This window comes from Parasteatoda tepidariorum, chromosome 6 (assembly GCF_043381705.1).
Source record: "Parasteatoda tepidariorum isolate YZ-2023 chromosome 6, CAS_Ptep_4.0, whole genome shotgun sequence".
NCBI lineage: Eukaryota > Metazoa > Arthropoda > Arachnida > Araneae > Theridiidae > Parasteatoda > Parasteatoda tepidariorum.
In genome coordinates, this window is record NC_092209.1 from 62154230 (window position 1) to 62179136 (window position 24907).

Genomic DNA, 24907 nt, shown 5'->3' on the forward strand with positions numbered 1-24907 from the left:
TTAAAATTGCAAAATAAAGTATTTCTTAAATAAAGATAAACCCTGAGTAACTGACACCCTGGATCAGGAAATTAAAATCATTGCATAGTTGTGGGGCTTATTCTAGATCACCTTTTTAAGTGAATAAATATTTAAAACATCGAACAAAATTACCAGTATAACAGTAGGTGATTCTCTACTTGGGAGTGTTCCAGCTCTAAATATAAACTTAATTATGCCCTACAATCAATGTTTTTTCTGTCATCTAACTTTCGTATTTTTAGTCTAAATTTTCACATACTTCTCTCAATAATTAAATCTTGACTTAACCAGCTTTACTGACAAAAACTCCAGCTGCCAATTAGTTACTTCATTTTTTAAAAAAAGTTTATCACGCTAGTTGTCTTAGGGCTCATCACAGATAAGGGAGTGGAGTGTCCGCTTGCGTGGACCGGTACTCTTTTAGAATCCACAGTCAAGAGTCAAGTAAAGTAGAACAGTAGAATTTATAAACAAATTACTGTTTTTTATACTACATAATGGTGAAATATAAAGAAAAAAATATCTGTTCTTCGTTGTCACTAAGTTGTTCATGATATATATCAACCCATAAGGGTTGATTAGTAAGGAAATTTTTTTCCAGATCTGATTTTCAAAGTCAATAAATTAAAATCTGAAAGATCATCGACCTTTTCTGATAGTACTAATTTAGTGTGAACATTAAAATAGAAAGGGTGATTTAAATCCAAAGTGTCATATCATTGGATGTTAGATATTCAGGATTCTACCATATTTAAAGGATATTTTGTTCAAACAATAAAATAAGTTTCAATCTATTTATTTGCATAAAAATTGAAGAAAAAGTTTAGAAGAGGATTGTTGATATCACGTCAAACTTCTTTATTGAATGAATAAATGAGCTTATATATTTGCTTAAAAATATGATTTTCTCTAAAATATGAAAAAAGTAACTAGTACTAAAACTCGTTCACAAATTGAAAAAAAAAGTACAAGAAAATAAGAAATCATTAAAAAATGGGTTCTTCCAATCTTCAAAATTTATATTCATGCAAATTTTTTTAACACTATGCTTGTTTACTCTGTTTACTGAATAGCATATCAGACTTAGTACTACAGAACAATGTAAACTTTTCTAATCAACAGCACCTGAGAAGTTTTATTTTACACATTAAAAGCAAAAAGCATGCACTATCATTGTTTGTAAAATCAATGTCATAGTAGAAAATGAATATGAAAATATACCTATTGTACTTTTAAAATACAAATTTAATTACTTCTTTTACTTTAAAGACCAAAAAAAAATTTCAAACATATTATTTTTAAAAAATTTATGATTTCAACTAAGATCTTGTTAACAACTTAAATTCAATAAATGCTTTATAAAACTTGACACTTCTTTAATTACATCAAAAACTTACTATTAATAAAATAAAAATACATTATGACATAGGGAGTAAACTATAATTTTTCTTATAAAAACAATTGAAATAATAAACATTTACATAATTTGAACTTTTTTCCCTCAACTTATCCTATAAAGGCTAAGTACAATAATTTAATTACATTACAAAGTTCTAATAAAATATTTATTTCGATGAACACATTATCATATCCTCCAACATTTGATCCTCACTTTCATCAAATAATACAAAGTGCAGATAAAGTTAGAGCTCAAAGTTTTCTTTCGATACAATTACATGTATACACAAACACTTTCAACTTGTAATGGAACTTACCATATACCAATGGTTGTGAGAGTTTTTATGAGTGCAATGAGAAATTCCTATTAGAGATATGCTATGATGAGGCAACAAACTTGGGCCCTATACTGGCAGCAGCAAGGTCACCTAGCTGATATTTAAAAACAAACGATTTTATCACTGATGCTCAAGTAGTACGCAGAAAGGCTGGATCCACAGAGGCAACTTTAGCGGTTAAAAAGGCATGCATACAATATAGAAGAGCTGACAATAATTGGCATTCTAACTCCTGCAATGTTAACATTTAAGATATCAACATCCTGGAAATATTTATAGAAAATAAATTTGGTTTCTTAACGGATTTAAACCCTGCACACTCTTTTTGGAAATAAACTAAAAGTGTTCATTCTAGCAAATGAAATATATGAGAAACTGTCAATTACAAAACCAGAAAGAGGGGTAGGAACTTACACATATTTTAAGAAAGAAACCGTTTAAATCTTACGTAAGCACATTTTTGGTAATTTTAGACTCCCCAATGTCAGAGAAAATTTGCAAATCGCAAACCCTATTCATGTTTATGTAAGAAAATCGCAGTATCCCTCTTTTTGCATTAACATTTACTTTTATTATGGTTATCCAATTTTAGGATTAAATTTAAATAAAAGGTGTAACTTTACACAAAACAAAATTTACATTTTAATTCATTTCATATAATTTGGAGTAAAATATTCAGAAGAAATTTCTTGTGTTTTCAAAACTCTAGAACTACAGAAGCTTTTTGAAATTTTCTTTTCCTAAATTTAATTCTTAATGTGAAATTTTTTGAAATGTTTTTTTTCTGTATTTAAAACTTTTGATAGTAAGAGAATTTAAATATCTCATGCAAGCACTGCTTTTATTACACCTCTCCCATTAGGTGCTTAGGTTACATGCTCCAGACTGCATAAATGTTTGTCTCAAATGCTAAAGGTTACAAAAGGATGACCAGGCCCTGGTTCATTTTTAACGTTTTTGGTCTCGGCCTTTCACCAGGTACTGAGATCTTTAGTCAATGCTTTTGCACAAAATCATTTGACCTAACTTAGTCATAAACACTAATTTGGCTATAGAAGTAAAATATCAAACAAAAATTGAGGGATGATAACCCATTAATTGACACACTACAACTAATCACTTAAAAATAAAATTTTGAAAGAGGTGCCAATCCATGGCCTTAGTCAAGACTAAAAGTCTAATAAAAATGGGAATAGCATGGTTATTTATTCAAACCAGTAGTTTATGAAGTAGTAACGGTGATTAAATGGTAAATAATACAGGAGCTAGAAAATGCATAGCTTGTTGAATATGTAAATAATTAAACTCAATGTTTTTTTAATGTATAGTACAGAAAAATAAAAGCTGGTAAATACCTCTGATTCTACTTCCTTTTTTTCAGGATCCTGGAAGTTTAGAGTCAATTTACTTTTTCCATCATCTGATGAACCCTTCAGTTGGGAAAATTTATATCGCCATGCATAACACTGAAAATATAAAATCAAAAACTTCAAAAAAGAAAATTTTTAAGTTAACAATTAGTTTGATTTAACAACTTAAGAGTTCAAATTTGATTAGAGTCTCAGAAAAACTGAATGGGATTAAGTAAATACAAAGCAAATTACGTAATTTTTAGTAAATAGGTAAATATTGAAAAGTTTAGATGCAAAATACTTGATATAAAGTTAACAATTCAACATTAAAATAGAACGCTAAAAAATGTAAGCATTTTCCAGTTACACTTGGCAAAAAAAAGAAAGAAAAAAAAGAATACATGATGCCAGGCATAATTTACCAATACAAAATCTAGACATGCACTGGATTTAAGCTTCACACCTCAAAAATTTTACCAGGAAGAGAAACTTCTTGTAAAGTTTTAGTTAAAATTGTAAGTTTTTTTTTTTACGTGTTATTGAAAAAGACAATTCCTATAAAATTCAATCAGATTAGTGAGAGTAGAAAGGATGATAATGACATCTCTTCCTGAGTATGTGTCCAGACATCTGCATGGATCCTGAATTCAGGAAACTGCAATTGGTCTAGCACCGCTAATAGCTACTGTCTGGCAATCACCAGCTTCTCAGTGAGGTTTAAAGCCTACTCATTTTAAAAAACAGGTAATATGGTCGATATTAACTAAAACCATCTATCAAGTGGAAATTGCTTATAAAGGAGGTTTTGCAACCAAAATAAATAACATCTGAAAAATAGCTTCGTTTCCAGATTGTTTTGTAAACAACCCAGTCATAAAGGCATATATTTAGAGCAAGCCAAAAAATTGTGTAAATAAAAAAGAAAGTTCACACAAATTTAAATTTCATTTATCTTACTAATAAATTTTGTGTGTTTTAGAAACCTTGGTTTGATTTACCAAAAAATAGAGCTAATAATTAAAAACAATATTATTTGATTAAATATTTAAGTAAAAATTCAAGTAATTCATTCAAGTATTCATTTATAATGTAATCTTTGTTAAAAAAAATTCAGAAATTTACAAGCATAATTTAATTGAAACATACTCCTGTATTTTTAAACTTCACTCTTCAAAAATTAAGATAAGGGAAATCTAAAAAATTTTTTTTAGATAACACTAGTGCCAGGGTGGGCCATTTTAATACTCTCTTTTTGTGAAGCTTCTAGCAACGTGGATAACTTAGAACCTTAGTAGGTTTAGTAAATTTCTTTGTCAAATGACAACATTCAACAATAATTTTAAAATTATCTCACATACTTAAAAACAATTCATTAGCTTCACGATAAATTAAAAAGAAAAACATTGATTACAATACAATTGCATTTATAGAATTACTTAATTACAGATTTCATTAATTTTAATCATGAAGCATGAAATTTATAAATTTCTAATTTATGTATTAATTTATATATATTTATGTATTTTATAAATTAAATTTTAATTACAGTCTACAAAATAAACTATTATTCCACCCCAATTTTATCAAAAGTATAAAATCAATATATATTTTTATAAAATATTCAAATTTTTATAAAATGTTCAAAAATTAATTAGACACATGGCAAAAAGAAATTTACCTTTGCCTCAGTATCATAGAGAGCAAATCCCATATTCCAATCTAGAGTTAAACCTCCAGTTTTTCCCTNAAGAAATCCAGCAAAGACTTTTGTTTCAAAGAAGATGCTCTTTTTTTAGCAGCCATATATCCCCTATTCCTTTCAAATAAATCAACTGAACCGGATCAGGATCATTTTGACGTTCTAGCCAATTCATTGCAATATCTAATGAATTGCATACTTCTATATGAGAAGGTCCACTATCTTGAACTTGATCACCTACTTCTTCCTCTTTGCCTGTGGATTTTCATTCAAAATTTTAGCAACAATTTCATCATCATTTAAAATTTGAAATCCTGTGTCGTTTTCAGTGTCTCGACACCAGTCTTCTATTTCTTCTGCAGTATAACCTGGCATCTTTTCAGCCGGAAGATCTACTGGTTCAGAAACTTCAGTTTCGTTTGTTTTTCTGTTAAGAATTTTATTCCAAGATTTAAGATTCCAAGCACTGTAATCACTAATCATTAACCATAAGTGACGACTACCTATCTCTCAATTGTAGAACTTCAGCACTTATCTATTCATAAACTCCTTCCGCAATCCAAAAATTTTAGACGGTCAAAATCAAGCTCGCATTTTTGGAAGATAATTTTCAGTTGAAGAGGGCTAAAGGGGTATGTAGGTTTAACTGTATAAAAATACATGTATGTATGGCTACTATCAGAAAACTGCTAAAAATGTTGTAAATTAAGTATGGTCCTCAGATGTAGTGGGTATTATTTATTCTTCTAAATTAAAAAAAATTGTTGCTAAGTTAAAATATTCTAAACTTAAAATAAATATAAAAAAAAGCGGACATAGTTCGGATAATTGGACGTTCGGATAATAAGGGTTCAGATAATCGGTGCTCTACTGTATTCAAAAATTAATTCCACACATAGCAAAAAGAAATTTACCTTTGCCTCAGTATCATAGAGAGCAAATCCCATATTCCAATCTAGAGTTAAACCTCCAGTTTTTCCCTTATATACAACAGAAAATGTTTTACTCTGAAAATAAAAAAAGTAAAATCCGTGAATAATGAAAGTAAATTTCCTATGAACAAAGAACAATTATAATGAATTTTAATATCCATCAGAAAAAAAAACTTTACTTATGCTTAATGTTACAAGATATACAAGAACTTTTACTCATTTCATAGTACAGCAACATCAATAGATGGAAATTAAAAAATTTTAGAGTTAAATAAAACTGAGGTTTCCATCAGATTTTTGCCAAAAAAAACCAAAGTTGTTCGTTAGAATAAACTAAACTCAGCATTGCGACAGCCCTTGCGGGCCAAGGCCTACTGTGCCCATCTCAGTTTTCTTGACCTTGGGCTCTGGGGTGCAGGAGCAGATGTTCCGGTCAGGTGGTCAGTTGTTTGTTAGAATATCAAAGTAAATTTCAGATTTAGAGGGGAGGGGTTAATATGAAATAATGCCACTAAGGTTCACTGAAGCAAAATACGTGTTAATATTAAATCCTACGAAAGTAATAAGAAAATTCAAGATCACAATGCAACTTGAAGATAAAATTTTTAAATAAATTTAATTGAGCATCATGTTGTTTAGCATAAATTTGGATTAACACATTTTTATACAAGGTCAGAAACTATAGAGAGAATAGAATGCACCATTATTTTTTTTTACATGAAATACAAAAATGAAACAATCTTGAACATTATATTAATATGAATGAAGTTTTCTTTTTTAAAAAAAAAGAATTTTTAGAGCTTGAAATGAAATTGTGCAATTTTAAAACGGCACAAAAATGTCATAAATAAAATCTACATTCTTTAAAACAGCGGTTCCCAATTTTTTCCGGCTATGGAACTTAAAATGATTAGGAACCTAAAATGATTTAATAACCAAATAAATAAATTATATGAAGATAATTGCAAATATATAAACCAATGAAATATTATTTTATTTTAAAAACATTTAATTAGAGGATTGGATTTTGTTTTCAGCATTTTATCTTTAAATATCTTAAGTTAGATTTTAGGACCCACAGTTAAATTTGCAGTCCTGGAATTTTAGCTAGTTTTGTAATGGATTTGTCTCCAATGCATATATAAAAGCTGGAAATGAATAAAATAAGCACAATTAAGGCTTCCTATGAAACGAAAATTAAAAAGGAAGAAAATGGTTAGTTATTAGGAAAACACATCTTGCTATTTGTAAATTCAGTTATTCAATTTTGATTAGAAAAATTGAATAAGAAATATTCATGCAATTTTTTATAAATGAATGTCTTTTTCATATTTATTTCAATATATTGTTACAATGGAAATTATTTATTGAAAAAAAATTCTCCATTTCTTGTTCATTGGCTTCCACTTTTATTAATTTCATAAAGACAATAAATATTAAATAGATAGTGGATTATTGATTAGATTTAAATAAAATTAAACATTTTAAAACTATAACTGGTAAAAAAAGAACTTCTAAGTCTCGGAACCTCTTTAACTCTTCCACAGAGTCACAAGGTTCCATGAAGAAATCTCCTCAGTGCCATGATTCTTCAAGAGTGAATAAATACAGTTCTATTTAAACAGATTGTTTACAAAGTATAAAGATGCCTTTAAACCTGCAGCCCATAAAAATAAGCTACTTTTGTTTTTCAAAACTGACATTTTAATATCAAACAGGTTTTTAGTATTGTTTTCAGACATTTATTTTGGTAGATTCTCGAATTTCAACAGTATAACAACAAGACATAGAGAAATATCTTATTGTTGGCATAAATGTTGTAGTATTTTGTGCCATAAACATACTTCTGAACAAGTTGTGAATGGAGCTCATGGAGTAATGCCTTCATTTTAAATTAATAAAAACAATTTATTTGTTAATCTATTAAAGTATTTACAAAATTTGTTTTATAACATGAAAATGTCAAAATACGTAAAAAAAAAAAATTCAATTTCGGATTGACTATTTGCATTATTTCTTAATTTCATAACATATCAACTTAGTATTGAAGTTTTTATTTTTGCTTGGAGGACATTATAGAAATTTTTTTTATTTTTAAATTGTTTGTTTTTTCTGAAATACCAAAATTGAATATGAAGGTAAATATTTAAAAAATATTTGTCCCAGTAAAGACAACAATTATTAAAACAATAAATGATTGATAAAATTAATAACTGAAAAATAAAAACTAAACAAATTTTAAAAAAAGTGGGAAGACAACATTTTCTCAAACCTGAATCAGGAATCACTGTAAAATTAAATATCAATGTTCACACAAATTCCTATATGAAAAAGGAGATACAGACATGATGAACTGAATACAGGAAGAGAGATAAAGTAAATAATTTACTCCTAATCTAGTGACTGCATTGTAAGTAGCTCTATGCCATCCATTTTCTATCCTTAATAATTCTGATTTAGTTTCTGAGCACATGTAATGAGTATCTGATGCACCCGTGTGGAGCATGAAACAATTTTGACGCTCATCTATGTATTCAGTATCCTGCAAAATAAGAAAATTTCATATTATATGAAGACTTCAATACAATAATTAGGCCATTGATAAAATTGGAAGGATGCTAAGCAGATCAATGCCATTTATTATTTAAGGAAGTGAAACTTTATAAACAAAATAAATTTCTGAAATATTATTTTCTGAGTAAACTGTTATGAATTTTAACATTAAAGCTAAAAGGTTAACTAATGCATATATTTTTAAAACTAGAAATAAAAATATAATGTCTATTTTGATGAAAATACAAGAATTGCATTTGTTGAGTAATATTTATAAATTAAGTAAAATTTGTAAACCAATAAAGAAAAAGGCAAAGGGAAATTTCTCCACAAAATAAAAATGAAATTTTAATAATAACAAAATAAAAATGTAATTTTAATAGCAGAGCAAAGTTTGGCAGATAAATTTAACAGTAATAGTACATAAAATTCTGCAATTATTTCAAATAGTATTTCGTACTAACCCTCTAAAAATCAAATTCCTACTTTTTAAAAATTTTATATAATTATAAAATTTAAAATATATGATATAAAATTTAAAATATCAAGCATAATTGTTAAGGAGTAAGTTACAGTGAAGTAATACATTAAATTGATGAATAAGTAAAATGAAGCTTGAATTAATCCAACCACAGTATATATAAACCTTAATAGATAACGTTTGTTAAAATTTTACTTAAGGTAGCACAAAAAAGGATGTTAAAAGTATTTGAATAAGTCATATTAATAATACTTTAAAAACCCTAACATTGTCAAATTTTTCTTAAAAATAAAGTTGAAGTCAAAAATGGTTTTTGACTATATTTTTAAATATGTTAGAATTCAAAAGTATATTGAATCACATTAAATCTTATAATGCATACTTACAAAAAAGCTTTTACAGATATTTTTTTGAAACTTATATGAAGTTGATGAAATCTCTGTTTGATGTTAACAAAGGTGTTTATAAATAAAAACAAACAGATTATTTTCTTGGAATTAATTTAAACTTTGTCATAAATGGAATGGTTGTTTTAGTTTAAGTGTTTTAATGATAGAACTTATACAAGACAATATATTGAAATTAAAGATTATGATTACTACACTTCTAATTTATTTATTACCAAACAAATAATTCAGTAATTACTGATCAACTCTACAGACTTAACGCTATGTTATCGGTTAACTAACATAATGCTAAAAATTCAGTTTAGTATTTCTCTTGATTATCAATTAATTTAAAAAATCTGTATGTGCCTTACTTTTAAAATTTTTAACATAGCTTGATAAACTTTGAACACATTTGGACAACTCGACAAGGACTGTACACTACTCTGAAATAAAGCAGAGTGTCAAACAAAATAAATATACAAGGTACAAAATATAACAGGAAATATAAGCAAGAAACAGGAAATATAACAGGGAATATAAGCAAGAAACAGGAAATATAACAAAGAATATAAATACTTCCTAAATACTGAAAAAAAATTATAAGTTTGTAATACTTAAGTTATAGCACTGAAACATAATTAAAATTTATATATTTTTTTAAAAAATAAAGTCAAATACTACCAAAAATTTTCGACTTCATAAAATATTTCTCATCTGATGCAAAAGTGCAGAAAAACTCAACAATTAAACTTTATTTTACTTAAAACTTACAGACAATGCATTACTTAAACTATTATGGCAAAATAGAGTCTTAATATGCCATACTTTAAATTAATAAAAATAATAATTCTTTCAAGATTCAGAGAGTAAAAGAATTATTACACCATATTTTAAATTAATAAATAAATACTTTAAAATAATAAGAAAAATTATAATTCTTTATAATAATTTGTTCACCTTAGACAAAGTTTACAGCAATATAATAACCGCTAATCAAAATATAAAAAGATAATAGTTTTTACAAAAGTTAAGAGTACTTACAGGGGGAGATTCAAATAAAAACAATTCTGCTCCTTTAAGAGCTAGGAAGCGAGGTTGCCATTTGTACCAAGGCTGAGGGGCAGGAGTTCCTTCAGTAACCCAACCCATATATGAAATCTTGAAAACAAAATAAAAGTTAAGCGTTTATAAATTTGTATCAAGGTTAATATTACAAAGTGATAATCATAATTTCAAAAATATACGAATATGCGTATAAAATATCACATTACCTGATCAGGTTGAGGGAATGATTCATTAAAAGTTTTAATCTAGAAAAAAAAAGTTCCAATTTCAGTGTTAAAGTATAAAACAATAATACTGACACAAATTCAAAATAGAAAATTGTATAGATGCATGTAAACTATTTTTTTCCTACTATCTTGAAACATATAAAATAACAGAAAATATTTAGAGACCAAAGCAAATATAGTATAAGTTACTATTAATTAATCATCTAATACAACACACAACGAATTTTTAATTAAAATGAAAGTTGATTTAATACATTAAATCTAAAACTGATTTAAAAGAAATTGTTCATTAAAGAATTAGAATATCTACCTCTAAACTTTCATAAAAAAAAACCTTTGAAAAGTTAATTTTGAAATTAGTGTGTAGGGAAGTTCTCATCCGCACAAAGATATTTTCCTGCTCATAGTCATTTTCTTGCTCACTCCTTACCTTTTTTTTTTTTAAATGGACTAACACACATTATAATTTGACATTTATGGGTATTTTTGCAAAAGTCAGACAGTTAAAAATATATACTTACATGCATAATTAAATTAATAATAAGTTATTTGACAATGATAATTTCAACACTTAAGCATTTATAATGCATAGCATTTTGAATACAATTAGCAAAAAACCCACCAATAAGCTTAAGATCAAAAACTTTTAAACTGAACTATTTGTTTCATTAAAAATGTATAGTGACAAAAATAATGTTTATACTCTAGCATCTTTGAATTACACATACTATGTATATTTTTTCATTGAGCAAAAACTATTTCAATCTAAGCAATAATGATAGAATTATAAATTACTCAATAAAAAATAATATGCTAAAAAAATCAAGCACTGTTTAATCGAACTAATGCAACAATTTAATAAAACTAATATAATGATAAAATTGATTATTGTTTTTTGCATTTTTAAATTATGTTTATCCCTCTACTTGCAAATAACTTTTTCAATTTCCATGACATTAAGGAGTAAAATATATACAGTAGAACCTCGATTAACCGAGGTTTCTGTTAACCGAAGCAATAGTGAAGTCTTAATTTTTTTTTCTCCTTTCCAAAATGAGCTTGGAAAAAATGATACATATTTCAGTTCGTTGTCCGTGTTACAGGCACTTCTTCCCCACAAAAGCACTGAACTTTAAAGAAATATTACACCCTGAGAAGACAACATCTATGAATGCTTTGCTAACAGTGGTCATGTGACCTGTAAGTTTAATCATGTAAATTTTAAAAATACAATATTTTCTTGAGATTTGTGTTATTTTTGAAAATGCGTCTTTCGATATTTAACTAAGTATAGTTAAAAAAATTCCATTTTACTTTTTAAAATTTACTACGAGAGTTGATTTCCTTTTTAAATCTTTTCAGCTGTGAAACATAAGTTCATCTATGTTTATTTTTATCATTTAAAAAACGTTCTATAGCTTTTTACTTTAAAAGTAGCTAAATTCGCAAACACGGAGGGTTATTATACATGGTTTCTATTAACCGAGATTTCCGATATCCGAGGTACTACCGGTCCCAATTAGCTCAGATAATCGAGGCTTACTGTAATCAGAAAAAAATAACACCCCTACAAAAAATCTTAGAAAAAAAATGCAAATGAACTGTGAGAATTCAAACTTTACAGAACTATCAATGCATTCCAAACTATTTGCTCATTAATATTTTACAGTTAGTAAGTAACTCAGAATTCTTATTTAAAAAAATCAAACATAGTTATGAACATACTTGTTGTGCGGTTAATTGAAGTATATTGGTTGAAATATGTTTTATCCACTCTGATAACATATTTGCATCATCACAATGAACAACTGCAGATGGTTTTCCCTCCTGACTTCGAATTTCAAAGGCATTGGGTCTGAAAATACATAAATTAATTATGCCAATACATCATGAATTAAGCATTTGTAAGATGATTAAAATATTTTATGCATTTAAAGAAAAAAATGTTCTGGTATTTACAAATTATTTGAAGTATAGTACTCACATTCAGTTAAACAATCTATATAATTAATAACATTTATTTTGCATTTTGAAATGTATGATTAATGAATGATTCATGGATCTGCTTCTCTCATTTAAATCAATCTTTCAATCAATGCTGATTCGAGTTTGTAGATTCTGAAACTTTGATTTAACAAAGGGGAGAGTTGATGAGTGAGTTTAAAAGTAGGATGGAAAGTAATATCAATAAGAAATAAATTGGAATTTTTTTTTCTAATTTAATTCCTATCTGAGCCATAGGGTAGGAGAGAGAAAGCATACATGTGATTGCAACACACATTTTGTTAAATTAAACACTATCTTTTATTTAACAAATGAAAAATTTATTTTAAAAGTAGGATATAAAGTAATTTCAACAATATATAAATTGCCTTACATATAAGATGTAAAGCCATTTGTTTAGAAAAAGGAAAAATATTCTTTTTCCAGTTTAATTTCAATCTATGCCATGTGTTAGGAGAGAGAGAGAGAGCAAATGCGTGATTGACTAAACACAAAAATGGCAAAATACTTTCTTTAAATTTAGTCATATCTATTTAAAAGATCATATGTTACACTTTATTTCTAGAAGCACAAATATTAAGTAGTTACACACTTTTGAATTTAATTTATTTCATTAATTCTTAGGAAAATGCTACAAAAGATCACAAAATTAATGAAGATAGATTATCAAAGAAAATGAAAATAAAACATTATACATCTTACACACAGGATGACTAGTTATTTTTTAACTCAAAATCCCCTCCTGATCAATGGATTAGTTTTTCTTAACAAATCTCGCAAAACACATTATTAAGTACATATTGGGCAATGAAAAAAAAAGTTCATAAGGTGAGTTTTTTCTCCCCCAAACCTCTTCAACTACATCTGCGATTGTCGGGCAAGAAATACAATGCATCACCTCATAAATTAAGTTTTTTTCTTCAAAAATATTACAAATTTGAATAAAGAATCAGAATGCCAAATTTGCAGAACAAAATTGGCAGATCCTATCTCAGTCAATAATATTCAACACAACAGAAACCGTAAAACCAAAAGAATCCAATGGGAAGATTTCTGCCATTTGGCACGAAAATTGAAAGAGTTCCTTGAATAAAGTTAAATGTGTCAATCAAAGTGCTTGACCTAAATAGTAATTTGCTTGTTTTTTCCAATTATTATAAATGTATAACACCTAAATTAATTAACTTATTTCTTAGCACAGATAAGAATTTAAATCGATATTCCAGCTTTTGAGAAAATTTATATATTTTTTTGCTCTCTTAAAGGCTTATATTATTAAATTTATTTATTGTATAGTTTGATAACCTAAATTTTAGAATCATAAAAATAATAATAATTAAATAATATAGATTTAGAAAGCAAAAAACCATTAATTTGATATTGTCAAATGAAAATAATTGTAAAAATATTTCCCAAATTAAACCTTATAATATAAGTAAAAATGAGGTTGTGACTTTTTTTTTAAATTTAATAAGAGAATGACAGAAAAAAATAATAAATGCCTTTTTACAGTGAAAAAAGACAGAATTTATGTACTGAAAATTTATTACATAATTTGTAAAAGAAAAGTTCTTAAAATTGAACACTAAAATCAAATTACCTTAGCTTATCAGTATCCAGCATATATCGGGTTAAATAAGCCATTAATAAGTTGATAGTCATAACATCAACCCATCTTCTTTCCATTCTGGAAGCCCCTTGAGGTGTTTTTGGACTTTTCTGGCCCTTAAAAACAACATTTTTTGAAGATATAATTTTAACCCATCAACAGTAAAATATAAGTCATTGCAACTGAAAATGAAAATAAAAAAGGGGGTTGAATAGATGACTTTAAAGCAAATTAATTTTTTAAAACAAATAAAAAAATTTAATTCAAATTGGATTTTTAAAAATTAGATCAAATTTTTTTATTTCTTTGGAAGATACTTTAAGAACTTCAGTTTATAATTAACTAAATATTATAAATATAATTAAAATATTATTAAAAATAAATCATAACAATGCATTTCAAAACATAATACTGCATTAAAAATTATTTAATGCTTGAGAATGTATGATTCAATCTTTTTAAAAAATGAATAGAAATGTATCATTATTTATATCTAAATAATAGGCTAAAAAAGGCAAAATTTAATTTTCCTAATAATTTGTTGTTAAACTTAAAAAAATCCAGATTCAATAACTTCAATAAATGTTCCCATTGTTCTTAGCTTAAATTCTGATAAACCATCGAGAATCATATGATTTTTAACATGTTAGTTTAAAAGTGCCGTGACTCAATTCACAGAAAGTTACTAATGTAATTTTGATAATTGAAACTTAATAACGCAATCGTATACTTACAATGAAATTTAAAAAAATTAAATTATCTTGTAGTAAATCAATTGGAAAGTTTATGAATCAATAAGTTCTTAAAAAAAAGTTATTTGAATTCACTCAATGATTTTTTAAAACAAAATAAGTTCATTTAAATTTAGCGAATTAAATCAACAAGCCCTACTACTAGGCTTATAAGGAAATAAATTTTAAAAAAAACAAAACATTTCAATGATGAATAAGTGTGAAAATTGAACTCATCAGAATTTATCCTACCACTTTCCAATCATCATCATCATCCTTTAATTTATACGTTGGATCTTCTCCTGAAACAGGCCTCTCCTTAGGTTTTTGCACTGAAAAAATTGAAAAAAAAAAGAAAACAAATATATTTTTAAACTTATGCTTCAAAGAATGTATACTTAATAGAGATTAATCTAATATATATAATTCTCTTATGTGGCTCCCAAATTTCGGCTGTATTTCTTTTCCGCCGGTGGCAATGTTCACTTTGCTTTGTTTATGTTACCATTTCTCTTACACGGCGAATCAACAAATGATTGCCGCTAAAATTGTCACATGCCAAATCTAGCTGAGGTGGCTCAACATATAGCGCTTTTAAAAACGGAAACTGAAATAACCAGAGAGCATCAGCTGCGGCAAACTCATACTATTAAGCTAAGGCAGAAGTGAGTAGTCTTTGTTGATAGATCTAGTATTATGTCGAAAGCGCTTTTTTTCACGAATTTATGTATTACGAATTTATTTGATGATTTTTTATTTATATTACGAATTATACTATAGCACATTTCTAACAGGTTTAACGAATTACATGTCACTTATTTAAATTCAAATTTATTTTAATGACTTAGTATTTACTAAAAAGATGTAATTTTTTTAAAAAAAAGTTTTTACATGAATTTGAATGATTATTTTGAATTTTTAGAATTTTGTGCAATTGCAATGTACCTAAGTTAGTAGCAAAGCGAAGCGAGCTTGGTTTGCGAAGCAAACCATATAAGATTGCATAGCAATTTTCGGGGATTGGCGAGCGTTAGCGAGCAGGGGTCGCAGCCCACTAGTATTACTAAATTTACGAAAGAATAAGTAATGGGATTCAGTCAGTCCATGAAAAACGGTTTTTAAAATTTTCTAACTTTAAATTCATTGCCTAATTACAAAATATTTTAAAATCAAGATTATACGAAGTAAAACTGAAGCTCTAAAATTAACAGTAGCTTTTAAATATAATAAAAGCTAGAAATCAATTTTAAGTTACAATAGCATGTTGCTAAAATAAGTTTTTAAATTCGAAAGATAACTTACAAGTTTTCGCTAAGAAAGGAAGAGCTGGTTTATAATGTTTCACCCGTAATGTCACTTCATCTCCAGCAGTTCTTAAAACATTCACAGCATCATCATGATTGACATGCTCAAGACTTATATCATTCACCTACAAAAGTTTTTAATGAAAAGAAATCAGTGATCAGAAAAACTACTATTCTTTTGTGGAAAATTACAGCTATTATTTTTTTAAAAAATTTATTGATTAAAAACTACTTTCAAAATATAGTCACTACTTAACCCTTTTTAGGCGAAAAAAATTTCATTGGAAGATTCTGTTCGTACTCATTTTCAAAATTAAAAAAAAAAAAGAAATTAAGTTGAATACCAAAAGAAAAAATTTGTGAAAAAAATGTTTAGAATAAAAAGAGAGAATTTATTTTTTATAATTTTTCCCTTCACCCTTCAACTTTTAATGACTGTGACAATGAATATTCATTTCAAGAAATGATAGATTATTATTAAATATTTGTGATTTCGTAAAGTGCTTAAAGCTTAACAAAAAAAACATTTTTATTGCATCCACTGATGGTCTCACTTAAGATTAGCCCCGATCAGAAATGAAAAACTAGTTATTACTGAACAGTTTCATTACTAAAATAAAGTTAAAATTAGGTATTTTTCATGTCTTTATATCAAATCAGATATGTCAGAATATCAAATGGGCAGTTTTGGAAAATGTAAAGGGATTGTTTTTAATAGTAAGAGAAATATTTTAAGGAAACTAAGTTTACTTCATACCTCTCTAAATAACATATGAAGGCATTTTTAAGCATTGATAAAAGTGGGTAAACTGCTAAAACGTAAAAATAATTTAAAGAGTAAAAAACATTAAAATTTATAGTTATAGTATAAAGCACTAAGAATTTACTTAACTCTCACCATTATGCTACAAATCTTGTTTGAATTAGGGGACATTTACTAGTTATTGAATTGATATACATCATATATCATGTTAATTAACAAAATATTCAAGATTTTTTATTTAAAAGATTTGGCTAACAATATATGACTTACTTTAAGAATAGCATCCCCAACAAAGAGATCACCAGTCTGGTCAGCTAAAATAAAGTTTAAAGAGTCATATACATAAATACTAAATGTTATTTAGATAATAAAATTGTTTTTCATGAACATATTTTTCTGCTTAATTCGAAACTTGCAAGAAATGTAGTTTCTGCAGCTACAAACAAGTTCAAAAATCTTTTGTTTTTATAACTCACCAGCTTGATCCTTAAATATTCTTGATATCAAAATTGGTAGTTTATTTTCTGCTCCACCCTAAGTGAAAAAAGGAAATAACAACATTTTCAAAAGAGGAAATGCAAAATACATTGTGGACATATGATCACATACTATAAAGTAACTGTACAGGATATGGCAAAAAAAAGGTCGAGCAAGCAATTTTTAATATGACTTCATTAAAAAATTAATTAAAAATTTCAGCATTAAGCCGCAAATCTTCGACCTGTAATCTATCCCATTCCCAACAAAATGATCGCTTTAGAGAGTTCAAACTTTAGTGTAAAACAATTCTGCACAGATGAAACCAATAATTTCACACGGTCATTTTTCTTGCTTAAACAACTCTAAGATAGAATATCTTTTGCTTTATATTTTTATAACCGTCGTTGAACAGCCGACCCAATTTTTTGGGTTTACGACTACTAATGTTCAACTCCATAGCCTTGTAATTTTGAACCAATTTAGAACACAAAGGAATCCCCGGAGGAAAAAAACCACATAAAAAAATATATTAATAAAAAATAAATATTTTATAAATAAAGCAGTACACAAAAAGAAATGAATACGCTAATTAAAAAGTAATAAGTTGACTTCTATTCTATTATACAACTTAGTCCGAGTTTCTTCGTCGCACCCTGTAAATAAAATCATACATATTGCTCCTATAATGGTATAAGAGCCTCAATAATAAACACAATTCTTGAAATATTTAGTTAATGATTATAAAAATTATACATATATTTTAGAATTGATGTTTAATTTGCTTTTTATATTAAAAGGTTTTTATGGCAATGAATGATGATGAACCAATGCATTTAAAAGAAGTATTTAAAAAGTGCTTCAATAAGATAGCAAATTAACAACCAGATAAATCATGGGACATGACTTAACCAAATGTAGGGGAAGATAGTATGACACAGGGGTATTTAAACACATTTCCCCAAGTAGAACTACTTCCTGTTGGGGCTGCATATTGTCAGTATTCAAACACAGTTTAACAAAGGTTGATTCCTACTAAGTCAGTTACAGGCCCACCTGTCAAACAAAAAATAGATGTTTCTGAGAATAAAGAATTAGATAGCCATTGGATGATGGTTTTGATTAAGACTCAGGGAATAGTTTTCAAAAATAAAGCAGTTAAGTGTTACAAATTTTTAAAAATAATTCATGAAATTTAATTCATTAATTAATGTTTTTCTTACATTTTTATATTAATTTTTAAAAAAAATTGCAATAAAAAAAATTAAGCATACTTATTCTCAAATAATTTGAATCCCACTAACATGTACATATAATTTTTAAAACTGCAAGCAGAATTATATATATTCTGTAATAATATACACATGCATATTTTTCTAATAGTGAAAAATAAATAAATGAAATGGTTAGGACATTCAGTAATCATAACATAATTAATTCATATCAATCAGCACAGAAACATTATTAACAAATACAATATTAAAATCACACATTAATTACTAATAAAACAAATTAAAATCAAATAGATCTAACAACAAACATATATATATTTATAATCTTTTCCTTTAACTTAAAAATTTGAACTCCATTTCATATTCCTTTCTTTAAAAATTTATAGAATTTTATATTAAATTGTCAATAATTTTTTCATTTTTCTCACTGACCAAGCAGAACAAAGTTTCATGAATAATGTATCTGAAAACTGAATTATTTTTTTACAAGAAAATTCAGAAAAAAAAAATTAACAAGAACTTCAATTTGATACATATACTTTACCTTAATGCTCAAACCTAAGCCTCCAACTTCTTGTCTTATGACCTTAACAATTCGTTCCTGCAACAAAACAACAGTAACTTATAAAATTATATCTCTAAGAAATCCTAAATATAACAATGAAACCAAATTAAGCAAATATTTCCATAACACAGGGCTGGTTGTAGAAGATACTAAAGTGCAAGAAATGTTAACCTTTTTGTTTTGATCTTGCAACTCCATTGGAGTTTCATCAGAGGGGAAAAAGATTACTCTGCTCATTTTCTTGAATGTCAGCTCTAAAGAACATTACTAATGTCACATAGCAACAAATTTATCCTAAAAAATGTTTCAACATGTTTTAGCAGTAAAATGTTGCGATATTTTTATGAAGGATACTTTTTTCATAACAATATTTGACTTCCAATCCAGAAACAGTAAAAAAAAAATTTATTAACTTTTTCTAAACAGCTTTCTTAATCTTGGTGGCAGAAAAGAATCAAATCTTGTGTTCTAATAAAGTTTTTCTCTTGTTAATAAAAATAAAACAAGAACAACAGATACTTAAAGAAAAGGCTGACTGAATTTGATTTAATAAGCTAGCCTATAAAAATATCAACTATGAGTGCAGTAAAATATCTGGAGAACACTTTCGTGAAGTAGCATAGAAAAAATTTCTTGAGAAGGAGAAGAAGAGAGATTAATTGGTACAAGGAGACAAAATTTCGTCCATAACTAAGTAACAAAACCCTTATATAAAATTTTACCATAGAGATTTTTTTAAGACAAAATTGTGGACAAATTAAGCAATATATGAATGAAACATCCATGAACAGAGTTTGAACCTCAGCTACATGCTTCAGAAGTGAGAAATCCATTTTTATGTTATCCCTATCCCAGACATATTTAAGTGGCAAAGAAATTGCTTCATGTCTACAAATTTTTTTAAAAACCTTATTTTAATATGCATTCTTTGAGTAATAACTATACTATGCTCAATGTTAAAAGTCAAATAATATTATTTCATTAACAAGAGGACACTTAGTTAGTGATAATTTTTTTTTTTTTTTAACTGCAATAATTTTGTCACAACTTATAAGAAAGAGTCATAATCCCAAAAGAACTCAAACTTTTCAAAATAAATAATCTAAAATTATGGTTCTGCAATACATGTTACATATTGCTAATTAATATTTAATGCTGAGTTAAATACATTCTTTAAGTTAATCACTGAGGCTATCTATAAATGATGTCAGACTTTTTTTTCAATATTTTTGACCCCTTCTAAGTTTGTCACGTTATACCTTTCTCCCTTGTCACATGTACTCATGGGTGCAAGTTGGAAAAAAGGCCAAGACTGAAAATTTTTTGACTGAAATACCTAACATACACAATACCCCCTCGACATATGCAAACTATCTAAGAAAGCTTTACCATAATACGTTAAGTTTAAATACTGTACAAAAAATATTTATTCATCTGTCTTTTGATAAAATAACAACAGGACATAAGAAAGTAGACCAATAACGTAGACCTAAAAAATATTTTTAAGGACAGAAGAAAAAAATTCCTATTTCCGTCTTCGAGTCAGTCTTGTTTCCGTCTTACTTCTGCCCGCGGACATTTTTGAAAGACGGAAATCCGTCCCGTGGACGGAAGACTTGCACCCATGCATGTACTATATTATGAAAACATAAGTAAGCAGTTCAAAAACAAATAACAAGCTGTAGATAATATTTAAATTTTTATTTATAAATTTTGTGTTTTAATGATATTTGTGAGCATAACAGCAATAATGCTATAATAACAATGAAATTAAAACATTTAAAATCTGCTGATGATTTCAAATGTTTCAATTTTAACCAAAATGTGAAGGTCACACTTCTTGGTAACCTCTCTTTACCCTATGTTATAATTTTAAAAATCCTCTCCGCTGAAAGCTTTGACATAGTTTATGGCTAGCTCGATTTTTGCTTACCTCATCCTTAGCATCAACCATTATAAATCACTCTGCCTGAACCATAATACACTAACAAAATGTATTAAATAAATGTTTATAAAAGAGAAAATTTATTTGTTAAAGATTTGAATAGATAAGTACATAATATGGCATGCATGAACATGAAGATAAAATGAGGTAAATTATGCAAAGTACTTGTGCATCAATACTATCATGTGAGATTGGACCAGAAGTGGAAGCTGGAGGCAAACCTACAGGAACCATTTCTTCCTTTTGTAAAACTAGCATAGTGTTGCTTAACTGCAATCTCATTGGTTGAGGACGACTTTTACCATCACTAACCATGACCATGCCCACTTTCACCTAGAATATTTAAAGTATTTTTATTAATATATTAAATAAAAATATATCTCATTAACAAACTTGTTGACAGTAATTTTTTCAAAAAGTTTGCCAAAAACATGCTATGAATTTTGCAATTAAACGTATTTCATATGTTTTTCTAGTATAAAAAAATTAAAAATTTATTGGTCTTTAGGAATGATTCATATTTTCAGGGGTGATTGTGAGCCCAAGTCAAAATTCCTGCGTTAGAAAAAAACAAAAAAACAGTTTAAATTGAAAAAAATTTAAACAAGGTTTTTTTCCCCTTTTTCTCAATATTTCTTAGTTTGCTTAAAATATTTAAAATTTTGCATACACCTATACCATTTACACATACTTATGATGACCTGGAGAAGTAATTAAAATTTACAAATATGTCTTTCTTTCTTGAGTTTATGATTATAATAACTATTTACTGATAAAAAATGAATATTAATCATGAATATAAGCTTATGAAGTATCTGGCTCTCCCTTACAAACAAATAAAATAAACTGTGTTTTTAAGTTCTACCTTTGAAAATTTATTTTCCGGAAATTTCTGTGATCAATAATTATTTGAAATGTCAGGATCTTCGATGTCCGAAAACTTCCGGATCACTGTTAGCGAAAAATCCAGATTTTTTCCGGAGCACAATCAGCCCTGTATTTTTTTATTTCTCTGCAGGATGTTAATATTACTTAAAAAATTTAAATAGATATTTTTTTTAAAGTTTCTAAATAATTTGGGAAAAACAAATGTCCAAGATAAATTTTCTAAGCAGATATCATATAAAGGTGAAGGTACCAAAATCTCTGCTTTCATAAAAGAAATGGGGAAAATTATATACCATATTCAGTGATTTGGCTTATAAACCAAAAAACATACGGGATGTATAATTTTCTTGCAAGGAAAAAAAAAAAAAAAACGCACATCATCAGCAGATATGTGTAGGAAAAATTATAACAAAACTTTAAATATACAGAAAATTTTCATTTTTTTTCTTAATAACTGAAGAAGAAAAATAGAATAATTCAGAGTTTTAAATTGTATTGTTGCTTTTTTGCAATGCAGGTGTTTGATCAGTCTGAATTAAATAAAATAATATTACGAATGAGAATATTAATAAATAAATAAATAAATTTTAATTCATATTCTCAATAGGAAACTGCGTTTTAAAAAGGGATAAAGGGAAGTTCAGGGTCATAAGACACATAATTTTCAAAGTCTAGTGGAATCACTCTATATCTTAAAAAGAAGGAAAAGAACAGGAGAAAACTGATAAACAATTGCTATAGAAACTCTTATATTCATCAATGTAGGTTTTATAAATAAATAATCCTGCAAAATTTAAAGATTATATATTTGTTACCTTAATAAATTCCTGAGTGCCCAAACTAAATTCCTAAAATACACTCTATGTTTATCACTGCTTTTAAAACACAATCACCATTTAAAATCAATGGTTGTATTCTGATTTGAGATAGGGATGTAACGAATATTTAGCCTTTTTGCCAAATATTCGCCAAAGTATTATTTGAAAAATTATTTTTAGACTAAGTTCTTTTACGGGTGAAATTTTAAGATTTAATGAAGAATAATCTAAAATCGTATTTTTTACCTACTATACATTATTAGAAATAGTTTTTACTCATATTTTTAAAGTTTTGAAACTTGTTAACTTATGTTCTGAAAGACCCATGAAAAAGCAAAATTTGAATAATTGGAACTAGATTACATTAAACTGAATTATGAGTTTTGTAATGTTGATTTTTGAGTTAATTTCATCGCTTTTATCAAAATTAAGAAAAATTTTTGTTTTGATTTTTATCTAGCTTTTTCTTCTTCAGAAACTTATGTTTTTATAGGTGTTATCATTAAGCAGCAGCAATTAAGAAGTTTTCTATTAGACTTTTATCTTCAATTATCAAAATTTACTATTATTAGAAAACTGAAATGTTTAGCTTGAAAGTTTTCTTTCACAAATTAATATTGATTTTTATTTTTTCTGTTTTGCCTTTGTATACAATCTTTGTTTTATTTATAGGTGTTTTTATGATCACGATGCATTTTTAAGAGCGCTTCTGATAGACATTATCTCCTTTAAAATGTTTTATGGATAATTTTATTTTCAGAAAATATTATTTTTAGCATTAAAGTTTTGTTTTAAGAATTAAATAGTTTTTTTTCAACTTTACAACTTAAATTTTGACTTATATTCATTATTTGGACAAATAGCTATTCGTTTCTACCCTAGTTTGAGATCACTTAAAGTATGACCTATGCTACAGCAAGTGCAAATACGCTAACAAAAAATTTAGCAATTTATTTTTCTACTAAGGTGGGGAACAGGCAATTTTTCTTCGGGGTGACATTAGTTTTGGTTCAAAAGTACAAATTGGTTTGAGATGACTCAAGAAAAAAGATGAGGAGAGACCATGGATTAATGAAAGTCAGATAATGCTGTCCCAAAAAATTTAGAATTAACTACATTTTCAAATCTCACAAAATTATTTACCAAAGTAATTTCGAAAAAAAATAAATCAATCATAAAATAAATTACCAACAGTAGGTAGTGATTTATTTTTTTATTTATAAATTATTGTAATAGCAGATTTTTGATTAAAAATCAATGTTTTGAACTTTTTTTTTAAATCTTAATAAAAAATGCTTTAAATGAAAACTGTTTCACTTTTGAGAAAATGATTCTGTGCATGAATAGCTTTCAAATTTGCTTTTTCATTAAGTACGCATATTTGATTCCATACTTATTGAATAACAATTATGTGAATTACTATAAAATCAAAAAGTGCGGAAAATAGAGAGCATATTTTTTAAGGAAAAATATAAGTATTTCTTACAAAAAATAGATTTTTTTCTATATTTTAACATTAACAACTACCCTCTTAATTAGACTCCTTTGTTAAATTAGTTAACAGAAATATTTATAAAAGAAATGATTAAAAAATTATAAGTTTGTAAGACGCACTTGAGCCATCGTCCAAAGTGAATATCACAAGTCAAATGACTGTAATATGTCATATCGAGAAATATGTAAAAACAAATCTGCAGAGTTGAAAAGATTCATCTCATTATCGTATCGTTGTATATTATAAGCAGAAAACACGAGGCAACTATCTACACCCAAAGATAACTATTGAAGAATATAAATTGATATACAATTTTTTCATTGATAGAAAAATGTTGCGATTAGAAAATAACATTTCGAAGTTAAAGACTGTTGGAACAAAAGAGGTCATGACTTTTTAACATGAACGACAGTTTTTCACATTATTGAATCATAAATTTACATGTACTCATTAAATTAATCAACATCCACAAGAAAACAAAACAGACGAAAGTTTCGTTCTTCAGTTTGAGCGTTGCCATACATTTAGAATAGTTTTAATATAAATTTGCTCGTCAAGGTGTTTCAGAGAAGTATTCAAAGTAACAGAAATAAGCAGTTATAGACGTTTACTTTGTTCCCC

The 24907-nt window shown here is 26.9% G+C and overlaps 1 protein-coding gene across 2 annotated transcripts; it reads right to left on the reverse strand.

Moving 5' to 3' along the window:
- LOC107448710 (Syntrophin-like 2) lies at positions 1-24808 on the reverse strand. Of its 2 annotated transcripts, none has more exons than XM_043040206.2 (16): positions 24406-24808; positions 21251-21418; positions 19120-19176; positions 17343-17400; positions 17137-17180; positions 16102-16228; positions 15052-15131; positions 14060-14184; positions 12181-12310; positions 10435-10473; positions 10205-10321; positions 9535-9606; positions 8130-8282; positions 5723-5815; positions 3113-3223; positions 1-1989 (listed from the first exon to the last, which is right to left on the reverse strand). In XM_043040206.2, exons 1-16 carry the CDS (start codon positions 24412-24414, stop codon positions 1888-1890), a joined length of 1485 nt encoding a protein of 494 aa, XP_042896140.1. In that variant the 5' UTR covers positions 24415-24808; the 3' UTR covers positions 1-1887. The 2 variants fall into 2 exon arrangements, with proteins under 2 accessions (XP_042896140.1, XP_071038537.1); XM_071182436.1 differs by having other exon boundaries at positions 21311-21418; positions 24406-24782.
- Between the last annotated feature and the right edge of the window lie 99 nt (positions 24809-24907).